General features: G+C 36.4%; 1 protein-coding gene across 1 annotated transcript in view; it reads left to right on the plus strand.

The window, feature by feature from the left end:
• Positions 1-15,033, plus strand: part of LOC130407097 (membrane-associated guanylate kinase, WW and PDZ domain-containing protein 1) — a 67,770-nt gene extending 52,737 nt beyond the window's left edge. Inside the window, 5 exon segments of the mRNA XM_056729757.1 lie at positions 4,168-4,368; positions 9,461-9,528; positions 9,616-9,762; positions 10,778-10,916; positions 13,133-15,033. Coding sequence (XP_056585735.1) covers positions 4,168-4,368; positions 9,461-9,528; positions 9,616-9,762; positions 10,778-10,916; positions 13,133-14,205 — 1,628 coding nt within the window. The 3' untranslated portion in view covers positions 14,206-15,033.
• Positions 15,034-16,386: the final 1,353 nt, after the last annotated feature.

Raw genomic sequence — 16,386 nt, forward strand, 5'->3', positions numbered from 1 at the left:
TTCCTTCTCTATTAAATAAGTTATGAGGCGCAAATGCGGTCAGCTGTTTGTCTGGGTGTGTGCTGTAAAAGCATCTTTTAATACAATTAAAAGCATCTTGTTCTATACACACAGTTCAGCTTGATCCCAAAACTTAATGCTTTCTTGAAGGTGTTCCAGTGTTATCCAGGATTTCAAGGCTAAGTTGGCAAAGTCCATGTGAGTGTGTGTGTTTTGAATTGGGGCAGATTTGTCGGTATTAGTGTGGGAATGCTCCAGTACATGAGTCAACAACACTATTATCTAACCATTTCCTAAAAAACATTGAATTTGGACATCTGAGGTCTAGGAAAGAACAGGAATGAGTTTTGCTGTAATTTGATGCCAAATAATGCATATTTTATATGCAAATGCCGTATCGTTTTGCTACCACAAGTAAATTGAAGTGAAGTGTCATTATAATGTATTATCATATATTTTCAATGTAAATTTTCAGTTGAATTTATTGAAACGTCTTTATGTTACACATTTGTAGATTGATTTAAACTTGTAGCTTTGTTTTCAAATATGTTTATTGACTTCCCCAAAATGTTTGAACTCTCTGATGTTTTATTTGTAAATATGTTTCCCCAAAAATTCAGTCTGCCATTGGTCAGAACACATAAAACACATTGTCGCAGCCCAAACTCACAACGTTGGTTGCTAAACCTCAGTCAAGTTCTGCATCAACATTCATATTAGCTAAATTTAATCCACAAATGTTAACGTCTGACATACTTACTTACTGAATTTACTTTTTATAGGTACACGGTAAAGTAAAGTTATAATTTTTTATCCATTCTCTGAACTGAGGACAACATTTCTACCTAATTCCAAATGAAATTGCATTTATTTGCTTCACATAGGAGTGGAGATTGGAAGCACGGTGTTGTGGTCAGTGTGCAATGTGTTTAGCTGGAGGAGTTTGCTCTCAGTATGCAGGTTAGGTTTTCTGGGTCTAATGGTGTAGTAGATAATGATTGTGACTCAACAGAACAGCTGCTGCGACTGCACACGAAGCCGAGAATGGGGGATTGAGGGATTGGATGGATAATCAAAAGCAATAAGAAGTGACAGGTTACATGAGATTGAAGGGAGAAAATGGGAGGAGACAACAGATGGAGAGGAAAAAGAAAGTCATTATATAAAAAGTCCTTGTGTTTGTTAGGTATGAATTTACATGTCGGTTGTTTCAGACACAATTGAAAACAACTGAAAATCAACTGAAAAATGATAAAGTCTGATATTTAAACACACTCGCATGCCACATCTCATTCAGTGCTCAAGAGTGAATCTGTATGAGTCATGTTGGTGTTGTTATAGTATATAAAGATGATTTTTAGTGAAATGGCTGTCAACCTTCTTCATCAATTGGTTTCAGCATCATGAATCTTTTAGTTGCACATGCTTTAGTAACACTACTTGAATCCGGTTGAGCCTATAGAATGAAGGAATTCCTAATGGCTCATATTGTATATAGTGGATACTGGGGAAGGTTGTCATAAGATTCAACGTCAGTAAGGTTTTAAGTTAACAAGTTCACAAAGGTGTGTTTTCTATTGCATGGGTTTGTATGTTGTTTTCAAATATTTTCGCAATTCCGTGTGGTAACTAAATTCCAAAATCATCATATTTTTGCCTTGACTGTTTACACAAGTAAACACAGTAAAGCCACACTACATTGCAAGAGCAACTTTGTAGGAAACACTACAATTTTAACCGAGAGTGCATCGCAATTGGGGCATGTTGTCACAAAAGTCCTTCAAAAAAGTCCTACTGATGTATTTTTGCCCAACGTAATTTATATTTATTACAGTCAGAGTCTCCCCAGAGATGCATAAGTGCCCTACTCACAGGCAGATGGTGATTTATTACCTGTTATGGGCTATGAGACAGGATCTTTATGGTTACCAGTCTGCACTTTTAATTACTAAGACATTTAATATACTATTTTTTATATTTTATTTTATGACAATTTTTATTGACATTACAACCGTAAGCATATTAACATATGACTGCCCATATGGATTCTGTAATCATCAACCTGGCCCGACATATAAACAAGTGCTTAATGTGGTTAGCCTATCATAACAGTGTTCATTTTTCATATAGAAAAATGTATAGTAATTTATATATAGATTTTTTAAAAGCGGCCTATTTATTGCTATAAACGCGTACAACTGCTGAATTAGTCAAAAATGCCTAATTAAAAAACTGTTTTGCTTTCTAAAAAGCACAAGTCAAAAGTCAAATGAGACTTGAATTGTCTTAAAAACTGTGGTCTCAGTCAATAATGCGTAACATCTCCTGGGCCGATCAGCCCAGCTTGCTAATACAATGTCATGTTAAACACTAAAGCTAACGCTAGTTGTACAAATACACCCTTAGGCTTGAGAGAACAGAGAAAGTCAAAAGGCTTTTCATGGATCTTTCCTTTGAGCTGAAGCAAGTGAGTCAGCATTAAACATCAATGAAGACCTCCGCATCTCTGCACACTGCACACAGTGGTTGAGCAAAACACAGAATGAGATGTGTAGGGGCATGTGGGTATTTGTACCTCCAAGAATGAGTATGCGTGTATGTGTGTGAGTGTTAATATAAGTAGGTCAGGACAGGACAGGCTGTAGTTGTCAGTTAATGGCATATACTAATGGAGACAGGCATATTGACTTTGGTTTAGGGATATAAATGGTTTTATTCCCCTGCAGTGTATCCATGTGACTTTTGGATTATTAAAACTCTATTTATGTGTGTACACAACACATTCCACTTAAAAGAAGAATAACCATATCAGAAAATGAGTTCTAATCCACTGCAGCTGGCTGTTTTTACACACACCATCTGATTTAGTTTTTAATGGAACAAATGGAAAAAGGATACAAACAAACATTGTACAAGTATCCCAGGGTCCATATTAGCTGTAATCTAAGAAAAGACTGACTATTTAAATATATAGAATAAAAATATAAGTTTTGATTTATTTAACGTTTTAATTTAGTGTTTCTAAAATGTATCATCATTTCTCTATTTATTTTAACATTGAATGTAATTATGAATGAGTAACGGTTACATTAACATTTTCCAGTGTCAAACAGATTTTGCCATTTCATGCTCTGCGTTTTTGCATGATTTCAGAGGCACATAATCTGTAATCTGATTTTAATCCCTGTAATCATATCAGCGATTTCAGTTTTCACTCCTAATTTCAATGCAGATTATGAGGTTAATAACAGGAAGGATTTAATTCTGTGTTTGTATGTTTGACTGATGCCACAGTTTCTTCATCATTCAGCACATCTATTCATTTAACAGACACATTTATCCAAAAACACGTAAAAATGAGAAAGCATGCATGTTTCCATTTTGTTTAGACAACAACACAGGGGCGTTCACATTAGGACGATAACTATAACGTTACCTGTAATTATACTCCAGATACCGTTATGTGTGCTTCAGTTTTACAGTCACAAAAAGGAATGTAGATGACCTGCTGATGTTGGTTTATTCCTGAACGTCTTTTCTCTAAAATCTGACTGTCAAATCTAACCCTAACTTGAAGGTTGTGGTGGTCTCACCCGATTGGGTGTACACTGCAGTTTATGAGTTTCTATGTATAGTCTATGTAGTGAATGTGACATACAGGGTGATTTGGCGAAAATGGATTTGCAGCAGTCAAAAGCTCTGTTTCAGTGTGTGTATTAATGATAGATGCATTTAAAAGCTACCCTTAAATCGGTTTGATATTGAGGTTTGAGGGAGGAGAGAGAGACTTTGCCACAGTGATGAATAATTTCCTTCTTTATCTTTCCCTCAAATCCCTTCCGCTTTACTCCCTTCATCTCTATTTTTCTTAATCCGCTGTTCATATTTGGATAAATCTCTGTTTTCTAATTCTAACGTGCAAATTTCATTTTTTTTTCATATTTATTGAAATGTCAAACTTCTCCCTCGCTCCTTTTCTATAGATCAATCCTAAACGTTTGCATTGAAAAATTTGTACTGTTTTATAATTCCTAGTGCCGAAGTTTGAAAGATTAACAGACTGTAATATCACTTAAAGGTTATATTACATCACATAATGGAAGTCGAAATGAATTTCTGGATGATATTTTTCAACAAATAACACATTTTTCTCTCTTTCCTCTGCAGCAGCGTCTCTGCTCCCTCACAGGTTTGTGACAGTACGCAGAGGCAGCCCGGCCGCCCGCAGCGGTCAGATCAGGCCCGGGGATCGCCTGGAGGCAGTTGATGGGAGATCAGTGGTTAATTTACCCCACAGAGAGCTGGCTCAGATCCTGCGGAGAGCTGGAAACTCACTGCGCTTAACCATTGTACCACGCTCCAGTGCTCGTAAGCCCATTACTGTATTTACTGTGTTTTGAAAGTGGGCTTGTTTTAGTAACCAAAAATCAATGGTGCAAACTACATGTTTTACAGTTACTGGACATTTTAAAGGGATAGTTCACCCCAAAATTTTGTCATCATTGACTCGCCCTAAGGTTGTTCCAAACCTGTATACATTTCCTTTTTCTGCTGAACGCAAAGGAAGATATTTGGAAAAATGTCAGTTACCAAACAGATATCCACCATTGACTCCCATAGTATTTATTTTCCCCACTATGGCAGTAAATGGGAGATGAGATCTCTTTGGTTAGATCTGTGAACTCTCCCTTTTAGAAACTTTGTAATGTGTATATTAAAAGATAAAAACCTGTAAACATCATGAACGAATAATAACTTTTAAAATCATGATCAACAAACATTTAAAAACAATCATTCTTAAAAGATCTTGAATCGATTTGTATCAGCTGGTATCTTTTTGGCCCGTTATGGACTTAATAGATCATGGATCTACAAGCTCAAGGATTAACATGTTTAATAGAACAGAACATCAATGCCAACGACTGCACAAAAGATGGACCCGCACACGTCACGCTATCACACATAACAATGGAAATCATCTCAACCTTAAACACTGTCTGAGGTACTAGATACTATCCACCTATTAAACTCAATCTTCCTCGTTATATCTTCAATAAAATAGCAAAATTACATCAGTACAGAGTATGAAACATGTGTTAGTGCTCCTCACTCTTTTATTTTGTAGATTTATTTTTGGTGCTTTATTAACAGTAGTACCTTTCACACATACAGTCTTTACTGGTAAATTGCAAGAAAATTTCTGTTAACAGATCATGTGTGAACAGGAACTTTACGGTAAATCGGTACTTCCAATTTTCCATTAATAGAAGTAATAACATTACCGGCAAATTCCAGTAAGTGGGGATGTGTGAACGAAGAATGAAGAATACCGTTAAAAGGATGTACAATGCATAACGCGCAGACTGCTTTAGCCCAATCACAACACACTAACATTTCTGCACTGAAGTTGTTCAAAACAGTGCCAAATGCTTTCTCATGTATTTGCCAAACTGCCCACGTCACTCGAGCACTTTCGGTGTATCTGTATGTTTGAACAATGTTTCTGCTTGCAGTTTTTTTCTTGCGTCTCTGCATATATCCTCATATAATTCAGGTCAGTTTTAAAGTTTTCTATCTCCCTGTTGTACCGCAAAGTTGGGATAGGTAGAGAAATAAGTAAAATTACCAGAGAAAGGACTGACACGAAGCAAAAGCTGTGATAGTTCCTTCGAGTTTAATAAGGCTTGTGAATCGTCACAGTCATCAGAATTCATGCAGATTCAAGAGACAAAAACATAAAAGGTATCCAACTTTGGTCACAGACATAGAAGCCGGCGGAGCAGTTCTCTCATCTCACGTTAGTTCGCCCCCTTCATCTTGACATGCCGTCTCCCATGCGCGGATCTTTATTACCGTAAATACATAAAGTGACCGTAGACTGTCTACCCCGCACAAGAGCAGCATGCCTCAGTGTGCTTGGGTTAAGAGCAAGTGTATGACCCAAACATCAACAACACATTTATTCACCTCAATATCGCCTGTGTTTAAAATGGTCAAATTAGCACTAACAGTGTATATATATGATTTTGCTCTGTTCGGATACAAAATTACACTCCCAGCAATTTTCAAATATAACAGTATTGCAGCTATAAGGAAACATCCGCTTGATGACATCATATTACTGGTATTTTGAGACAGCTGTGTGAACGCCGTCTTACCGTTAAATTAACAGAATGCCATTGCTTATGTAAACAGCTCATTTATGTATTTACTATAAACTTACCTGAATGACTTTAGCAGTAATTTACCAGCATTGCTTTGTGAAAGGGGCTAGTGAGAGGACAGGAAGCAGAATGGGTGAGAGAGGGGGAAGGATCGGGAAAGGACCATGATCTGTGACCGAACTCGGGTCGCCCGGAGCGCAACAGCGCCATATGTTGGCTTCCAAAGTGCTCCTCAATCTTAAAAATAACGTTCTATAGTTCATCATGTCATTGAAAAGCTGTATATGACTCTTTATCCTCTGGAATACAAAAGAGGATATTTTAAAAATGTTTCTATGTTCTTGTGTGCATACAATGAAAGTCAATCCGGGCTTGTGTTGTTTGGTGACCAACATTCTTCAATATATCTTCTTTTTTTTTCTGCAGAGGAAAGAAAGTCATGCAGGTTTGTAATGTCATTAGGATGAGTAAATGATGACAGAATGTTTATTTTTAGGTGAACTATCCTTTTGAAAGTGTCTTGCCGATTCAGCAAATTGCCACACTGCCCGCAATAATTTTGAAAGCTAATGCAAGCAAAATGTCTTAATGTCCTAATCCTGGACATTCCAAAACTCATTTACTAAGAATCATTTGTACTTCCTGATTGCTTGAACTATTGTCACATGCTGTCTAGTGCAGTGTTCACTAAAGGCATTGTGCAAATCAGCTAATACTGCAAACGTACAAAATACCAGATGCAGCACACCTACGCACAGTGTGATTCCCCATCCTGGAGGACTCTGAGTTCAAGATTGTAGTGGATGCGGTAGACTGCCACTATCTGTCATACTTTACTGAGATTATACAGCATCACTTCACTGCAAAACCTGAGTCAGCTCCTCAAAATGCCAAATACATACTCAACTACACTGTGCGTCTGAATAATGCTCTTCTTTAACATTTGATCATCTTTTCATCTTTTATTTCTGCCATGATAAATAGGTATAAACAATAATAAACAAATGTTCATAGAGAGAACACTAGTTTAAACAAATTTAGTGTCTTGTTAAAGGTCCAATGTGTAATTTTTTGGAGCATCTATTGACAGAAATGCAAAATAATATACATAACTATGTCTTCAGAGGTGTATAAAGACCTTACATAATGAAGTGTTATGTTTTTATTACTATAGAACGAGTGATTTCTATCTACATACATCGCGAGTCCCCTTGCATGGAATCGCCATGTTGTTTCTACAGTAGCCCTGAACGGACAAACTGCTGTAGAGAGCGGGTTACATGAATACGTTCTCCTTCGGCAAAGAAGTGAAAATGTGACAACATCTTAGTCCTGACTTATTCCATGACTTTGAAAGGGAGAAGTGAGGGGTGGAGTGACGGTGTGATCCCACCAAACGGGGATTAAGTGTTAAACTATGGAAGCAAATAAGAGACATAATATTTTGAAATTTAACAGCCTATGAATACTTGATTTTGAATTATTTTACTTTGGAAACCATGTATATGAATATATTTGTTTAGAATTTCCCTCTATGAAATTTAGATATGAAAATTCTTGATTTCCAATTTAAAAATCTGAATTTAATGCTCACAAATTCAGATACAAAAAAAATCAATTTACAGAATTTCAGATAAAATACATTCAGATTGATCAAATTTGATAGCTCTTATTCAGATCTCAAATTTCAAGTTAATACTTTTCAAAGAAAACATATGTCTAATTCGACTGCTCAAATTCAGATCGAAAAATTCAAGTTAAATATTCACATGGTAACATCCGGGCTACCCAGGATAGGAAAAACAGTTGAGCCCAGAGCCCGTCTGCAATTGAACCGAACCATTGAACCGAACCAATGAACCGAACCAATGAACCGAACCGGCGTCGAAAAACAATAATAATAATAGTTCCAAAAAATAATTAGCAACAACATACTTTTGTTCTGTAGAGTCTGATTGTACATAAACAGCAAAATTACCGAAGCGCCTTCGTTTTCCCTAGAAGTCATCTTCTTAACAGGTTTAATATCCGTGCCTTGGCCTCTTCTTGGATCATGACAGACAGTCAGGTTGTCATGCTCTGATAGGCCGCCCGACGTCGGTTCATTGGTTCGGTTCATTGGTTCGGTTCATCGGTTCGGTTCATCGGTTCGGTTCAATGGTTCGGTTCAATTGCAGACGGGCTCTGGGCTCAACTGTTTTTCCTATCCTGGGTAGCCCGGATGTTACCATGTGAATATTTAACTTGAATTTTTCAATCTGAATTTGAGCAGTCGAATTAGACATATGTTTTCTTTGAAAAGTATTAACTTGAAATTTGAGGTCTGAAAAAGAGCAATCAAATTTGATCAATCTGAATGTATTTTATCTGAAATTCTGCTAGTTGTTTTTTTGTATCTGAATTTGTGAGCATTAAATTCAGGTTTTAAAATTGGAAATCAAGAATTTTCATATTTAAATTTCATAGAGGGAAATTCTAAACAAATATATTCATATACATGGTTTCCAAAGTAAAATAATTCAATATCAAGTATTCATAGGCTGTTAAATTTCAAAACATTATGTCTCTTATTTGCTTCCATATTAAACGCAAGTGATTTACAAGTTAAATTTACATTGGACTTCCTGCGGTGTAATCGCGCGAGTGAGGCGGCACGAATGACGCGGTGCAAATTGAGTGTTTTACGGGCTATTGAGTTGAAAAACTGAAATTCGGTAAAAATTTGCGCCGCATTAACCAATCAGGAGCTAGCTCTAGTAGTGACGTGATTATGACATAGCAAGCGGAGGCAGAAATCCGAAAAAAACAATGGAGTACAAAATCATCGTTGCTCTATGTGGATACAGGGAGCTGTACGATACATCTTACTTTTATCGAAACAGGAATGAAAAGGATCTTGCTTGGAAGAAAGTCAGTGAGGAGGTCGGACAATGTGTTCAATTGTAAAAAACTCAGTTTGAGCTATATATATATATATATATTTTTTTTTTTCGAGACTGGCGTCTATATACGACTTCGTGTCTATTGTGAAGTGAATTTCACGTGCGTATGAAGCGAGCAAATTTAAAACATTCAATCGTCCAACTACGACACATTTTGTAGGAACTCTGGGTGCAATTCTAAACCTCACCGCTAGATGCCACTAGATTTCACACACTGGACCTTTAACTGTATTTGTGATTTTACGTCAAAACATGCAAAAGCACAGAATCGTTTAAACAATTCATCCTTTCAGCTTAACTTTGTTCCTTTTCCTCTCTCCTCGCTCTCTTAATCCTTTTTCCCATTTCTCTCAGATTCTTCAGAGAATGCTGACCATGACCCTGATTCTAAGAACAGGAAATCTCACAGGTCAAAATCAAAGGTGGGCTACAATCCTCCTTTCACAGAATCTGTGTGACATGATAGTAACGCATCAACTCTTTGTCTCTCTTTGACACACACAAATCAGGACGCCTCGCGCTACTACAGTGTGGAGCTGGAGAGAGGGTCCACAGGGTTTGGCTTTAGTCTCAGAGGAGGGAGTGAATATAACATGGGCCTCTATGTGCTGGGGCTGATGGAGGGAGGACCAGCCTCACGCAGCCACAAAATACAGGTGTGTCTGTTTCTGACATAACTGTAGTTTTGGAAACAAAATGTCTAAAAATAACTTATTTTTATAAATGGTTTGTCAAGTGACTAAAACTATTTTTTCACTTTAACTCTAACCCAACATACATATAACATACTGTTTGTATAAAAAAAATTAACGGACAATATTTATACTGTATTTTTACAGTCATATATTCATCACAAATGTCTTAAGGGTAAATTTTGAATTTCGAAATTGAGATTTTTATATCATGTGAAAGTTGAAGAAATAAGATTTCCATTGATGTATGGTTTCTTAGGATAAGACAATATTTGGCAGAACAACAATTTTTTTCAAAGCTGGAATCTGATGGTCAAAAAAATCTAAATATCGAGTAAATCGCCTTTGAAGTTGTTAATCTGAGGCACTGTAGCAGGCCATCCACTCACAAAAAATAAAAGTTTTTAGACATTTACAGTAGAAAATTTACTTAATGGAACATGATCTTTACTTAATATCCTTATGATTTTTGGCAAAAAGAAAAAACATACATTTTTACCCCTACCATGTATTTTTGACGATTACTTTATTACTTTACTAAAATTTTCCTGTGCTACTTAAGACTGGTTTAGTTGTCCATGGTCGCAAATATTTATTCTTTATATATTTGAGTGTTTATAATTTAATACATTTTATTAAATAGAGCTGATACTCTATATAAGGTATACTGAATATAAAGTACACAAATTTTGTAATGCAATGTAATATTGTTGATGTACTATACAGTATATGGGTAGTTGACTGTCATATGGTGTTACATAGCAAAATTGTAGAAAACAAACTGTTAATAAAAAATATTTAATATTTATTATATGAAACAGCATAGGAGAGATTTATCTTCATTGTTTAGCTTTTATCATAATTTTTGCTGTCACGCCGTAGGACAAATTTACGGTTTATTTACTACTCATATATACACTATATCTTTTTTTTATGTGAATATCATCTATATGTAATACATGATTATGAATGTGTTCAGGTGAGCGATCAGCTGGTGGAGATCAATGGTAACAGTACTGCAGGAATGAGTCACGCTCAGGCTGTTGAGCAGATCAGAACTGGAGGGATCAGGATACACCTCGTCTTCAAACGGGGCAATGGATATGTCCCTGACTACGGTTAGAATTATTCACAGTCAATATTTCATTTGATTTACTACCAAACAATTTTCAGAATTACAACTACTATATGCGATTACTTTATGATGTTTGATCGCTGTCACTGTAATACCAATACTATATCTGTCATTATAGAGCAATCTTCAGCTGTTAATAGAAATAAATTGCTCTTTTTTATTAGTTTACTAACAACTGTTCTCTGCTTTCTCATTTGGACTTTTCTTTTCTTTTTTCTTTGATATTCATTAAATCCCATGTTCTTATTTTTGTACAAATTGTGTTCACACATTTCTGTTCATTTACTTTTAATTATTGGGTCATCTCATTTGCTATGTCCTTCATCCTTTATATTTATCTCGTTGCTTAAATGTTTTGTTTGTTCTCTTGTTGATCTTTTATCCTTCATTTCGGTGTACTTTTTTCCATTTCCCTTATCTACTTCCATTCTTTCGTCCAATTTTTCTCTCTTACCTCCTGACTCCTCTTTTCAATCTCTTGGCTTCTCCTCGTTCAGTGGAGCTCTCCAGTCTATCTCTCTGTATGACCAACTCCAAGCTGGGCGAACCGTGTTTCTATGTGATTGGAAGGACAGAAAATACGCGGTTGGTAGCTGTTCCTGTTAGTTCTCCATTTTACTGTTTCTCTACATCTTTCTCATATTTCTCTGTCGTCTGTGCTTGCTGGTTTCCCCTGTCGTATGTTAATAACACCTCGTTCTTCAAGAGTCACTGTGATTGTCAACCTGTTTGTTGTGAAGTATGACAGTGAAGGTCAATATGGTATAGCTTACTGTATGTTTGATGGTAATTCAGAAGAAAAATGATTTACTATGTAACATCTAGTGTAGTTTGTTAAATTATTTATACTATGTTGTTTTCTTTGTATATTTAATTTAGATATTTTATTTAAATTTTACTGAAATTCATCATGCTAACTCAGACTGAAAATGATTTACTTTTGTTAATTGAACAATCAAATTAGGCTTTATTTTTTACAGATTAACAAAAATGTTTGGCTACATGATCGTCTTGCAAAGATTCAGACTGTCCTGAACTTTGTATAGACACCAAATGCAGTTACGGGTTTGGTAGGATTGTCCCTCCAGATTTTTTTGGTGCCCCTCCAAATCCAGCCAAAAAAACTGTTTTTGATCATGTACTGTACATCGGTAAGCTCAGTCGAAGGGATAGTTCACTCAAATTTTTGTTATTCTGTTATCATTTACTTACCCTCTTGTTATTTCAAAGCTGAACGCAAAGGAAGATACTTGGAAGAATGTCAGTAACCAAACAGAACTCATCCCCCATTGACCGCCATGGAATTTATTTTCTGTATTATGGTATTTAATGGGAGATGCGATCTATTGGGTTACTGACATTCTTTCAAATATCTTCCTTTGCGTTCAGCAGATCAAAGAAATGCAAACACGTTTGAAACAACCTGAGGGAAAGTTAATAGATGACAGAATTTTTCATTTTTGGGTGAACTATCCCTTTAAACCTTTAAAGAAAGATGGTGGTATAGAGAAGCAAAAGTTACAGATTGCAGCTGTAATATTGCAGCACCAACCCTATTTATTACTTTCTACAGCTAACATATTGGCACTTTCTAATCAATGTAGAGATTTTGATTTGGTCCACTTGGATTTCCTTATAATTTTACTTTCATTATTTAGACTGATGTTTTATACATTTTGCGTAGGATTAAGTGGTTTATGAATAGCATATCAAACAGCTTCTTCTGCATTTAAAAGTGTCTTCGCTTTTAGTTTTCATGAGTCAGCAGAAGCTTTAAATAGCATACAGCCCAATTAAAATGACCCCATAGTTTTCACTAAAGAGTGAGGCATTATCCCAAAACACTGATTGTAATTTGTTGTCAAAACTACCATCGACTGGTGAATGAAATAACTTTAATTTTAGTTAGCCATTATTTTTCTAATATAAAATCTATTCTACAACAAAGGCTTAGACTTTTTGCCATTGTGCCTGCCTACTTATGTTGTATAGAGACATCTATACAAATTATATTTTATAATCTTAAAGACATTAGTTCACATACTGTAATAAACAGAAAAATAATGACCAGTCCAGTTTTACAATTCCGACGACGAAGGGTTTGTATGGTATGTTGAAAGTATTTTATGTATTAACATATGCTTAAAAAAGCGTTTTCTCAACTTCTCTCTTTTTCCTTTCACACATTTTTCCTCCCAGACCGTGATCACGTCGCAGCCGTCTCCTCCTCACCCCCGGCCCTGCAGTCGGGTCTGGCTGCAGTGACCCGTGGCCGCGCCCAACGGGATGCCAAATCCAGCGTTCCAAAACCAGTGAAGACCAAGAGGGGGCGGAGACAACAGAAGGGGTGGGGAAGCGATGAAGGAGACCGAGAGAGCCCTGACAGTCACAAGGGCAGAAATCAAAGCAGTGAGTGGAAGTTTGAAGATGAAAGGAGGAAACGCAGGTCACAAAGCTTGCCCAGAGACATACTGAAAGGACAGAGTAAAGAAAAAATGGAGCTACAAATTGTTAAGGAAGAGAAATGGAAGAAAAAGAATGAAAAGAGAAGAGAAAACAGGCCAAGCAGGAGCGAAGAGACGGTGAGATGGGAGAGCAGCGAGAGCGAGGGAGCTGTGGAAATGGACGAAAGTCAGAACACACAAAACATCCATAACCAGAGACTTCCTGAACCTAAACTGCAGTGGGAGGAAGAAGATCAGTGGGAGTGGGACAGAGAGTGGAAGAGAGAGAGAGAACAGCCGAGGCACAATTCAGAGAGCGACAGAGAGGAAGATTGGGAAAGAGAGAATGAGAGAAAGGTTAAAAATGAATTGCGAGATTGGGAGTTGAATGGAAAAACTGAAGGAGGGATACCTTACCAAAAAAACAAAGATAGAGTAGAAAGTAGTCGTAGGTCTCGTCCTTTTTCAGGTGTCCTTGTCCTGCCTCCAGCAGTTCAGCCCCGCCCACTTCGTCCAAGCAAGTCCTTATTTGGGCTTTCTCGTGAAGGGAAGCCGGAATTCAATCAGATCCCGTTTGATTTTCTAGCATGTGCTACATCCGACTACGACGATTCCGAGTCAGGAACCAGTGTATCTGATGGTAGTGTTTCGGCAGCCAGTATCTCTGGTCTTTCTGCATATTTTAATGAAACACTGAACACAAAATTCTCTCAGAGGACCACAGGACCCCCACTTCCAGGCCCCTGGCTAAAACCCACCTCACATAGACACATTAGAGAAGACAAGAGGATGCAAATAGTAGGGAGACGTAGAGAGGCAGAGACTTAATTTTATCCGATTTTGATGTTTACTAAAGCAAGCATTACTGAATCGAAAGGGATTTAAAGCCGCTTATATGAAACACTCAACTCAAAATTTTGCTGCTGGGTACCATTTTGGGAGAAATGCACACGTAAAAATACAGTAAGGATGACAGGAAACCTGCTATTTTATTTTCCAACATATAGATGGCGATAGAGAGGCAAAGTTACGGATTGAAGTTTTTAACCATTTTTTTAAGCAAGCGGCTTCATTTCCTAAATAAAATGTTACGGTTAACAGTATGATCATAAAAGAATAATTTGTGTACAATAGTCAGTCCACGTCTAATTTCGTAAATATGTTAAGTGATTATAAATAAAAAGGTTAGTTAATATATTTTATGTAATTGAAATACACAGCAGGATACTTTAAAGCGTTTTAAAGCTCTCACTCCAGCTTTCTCTCTCCCGCTCTTCTCTCTCCATCTCTTGTTCTTCATAAAGAAAGTCTGCAGTCATAAACTCACCACGCATCTTTTATTTTTATATCAGAATGTTTGTATTGTATTTTCACTTGGTATCTAAAGAGCCAAATATTCTTTTTACATTTTATAGTGTCCTAAGTCCAACTTTAACTTTCAGTACTTCACACTACCCATCATCCCCAACTAATCAACTCAATTCCGGATGATTTTAGCGCTTGTTGTGCATTATTCCTTGAAAACAAGTGCAATCTTGATCTCCTCTAAACTGTCTCCTGAGGGAAATATTCTTGTCAATTTTAATGAATGGTATATATATACACACTGTATGTATGTATGTAAAAGTGTTAAGAGGCCATTTATTTGTCAGTTTCCTTGTGTGTTTGTTTCAATTGTATGTACACGTACACAAATCTGTTTGTGCCCTCTGGGTCTCTGACATCTCAGGGAGCAAATATACAAACGTTGTTGATCCTGAACAGGCACCTGTTTAGAGTGTGTTCCTTATGCCAAGCCCTCAAAGTTGTCCTTATGGTTGCCTTGGTAACGTAAGTCTCTTCCTGTCTGCAAGCTTTGACCTCTGTGACCTCAGAAACGTCAAACTAAAAGCAGTTTAAAAATGACTTATATTGACATATATTTATTTTTAACATGGTTTACACAATGTAACACATTGGCCCATAACATATGTAATGCGGCTGAAACACATTTACTTTTTTGCATAGAGAAATTAAGTGAATTCAGATCATAACTATTCATAACTAAACTATGAAGAATTTACATTTTACCTCGTATCAACATTTATTTTTCCAGCAATAGGAAATCAATAGGAAACATGAATGGTTATAATATACATTTTTACTAAACATAGATGTTGGAGTTGCAATACAGGCATTGTGCCAACCCTAAATGCCTCTTTATTTTATCTCTATTGATGAAAAGCTTGCTAAAGTAAAAGTGAGAGTGTTCATGACTCATATATTGCGTCCTTGTTAACAATAGCTTGATATACTGACAAATATTTAGAGTTCTGCCTACAAACTGTGCCTACTTATCAGTTGTGTTCCTATTTCTGATGTTTTTTTCTGCTTCCTAATCTGCCAAAATATCACCTATGTTTTTCCCATGTTATTCTTAACCAGAATTCATACGCACATTAAATCTTTGCATATTTTTCCATTTCAAAACCACAGCAGATAACCAGGACAGTAGCGTGCTCTGTGCACTCCCCCACCCCCCAGCAGGTCTGGGATCAGTTTGTGTAAATGTCATTTACAAGTCTGGTGTAAATGGTTCACGTATTAGAAATGAATGAGCGCATCTTTAAACATATCATACTATTCAGAGTTTGAGCCAATGTGTCTCACGAATCTTCTGCTTCTCTGTTTGTCACCTGTATTCAATCTGAAGTGTGAGTTTTAGAGATCGAGTCTTTACGTCAATACTAATCTCTATGGCCATATGTACTGTTTGTTAATACATTTAAATAGGCCTATATTATTATAATAATATACATATATGATATTTATATTATGATTATATTGTTATACTCCACTATAACCCCAGCAAATTATATGAGAGTTATATAATAAACATATATGTATTTATCTGAAATTAATTGTGTTTTGAGTTATTGTTTTTGTATTGTTTGTGAAGCGTACATATTACATTTTACAGTCCCTAAAATGTGGCACCTTGATATCATGTGTATTCAGTGCGGATGAGGA

This window comes from Triplophysa dalaica, chromosome 18 (genome assembly GCF_015846415.1).
Source record: "Triplophysa dalaica isolate WHDGS20190420 chromosome 18, ASM1584641v1, whole genome shotgun sequence".
In the NCBI taxonomy this organism is placed as follows: domain Eukaryota; kingdom Metazoa; phylum Chordata; class Actinopteri; order Cypriniformes; family Nemacheilidae; genus Triplophysa; species Triplophysa dalaica.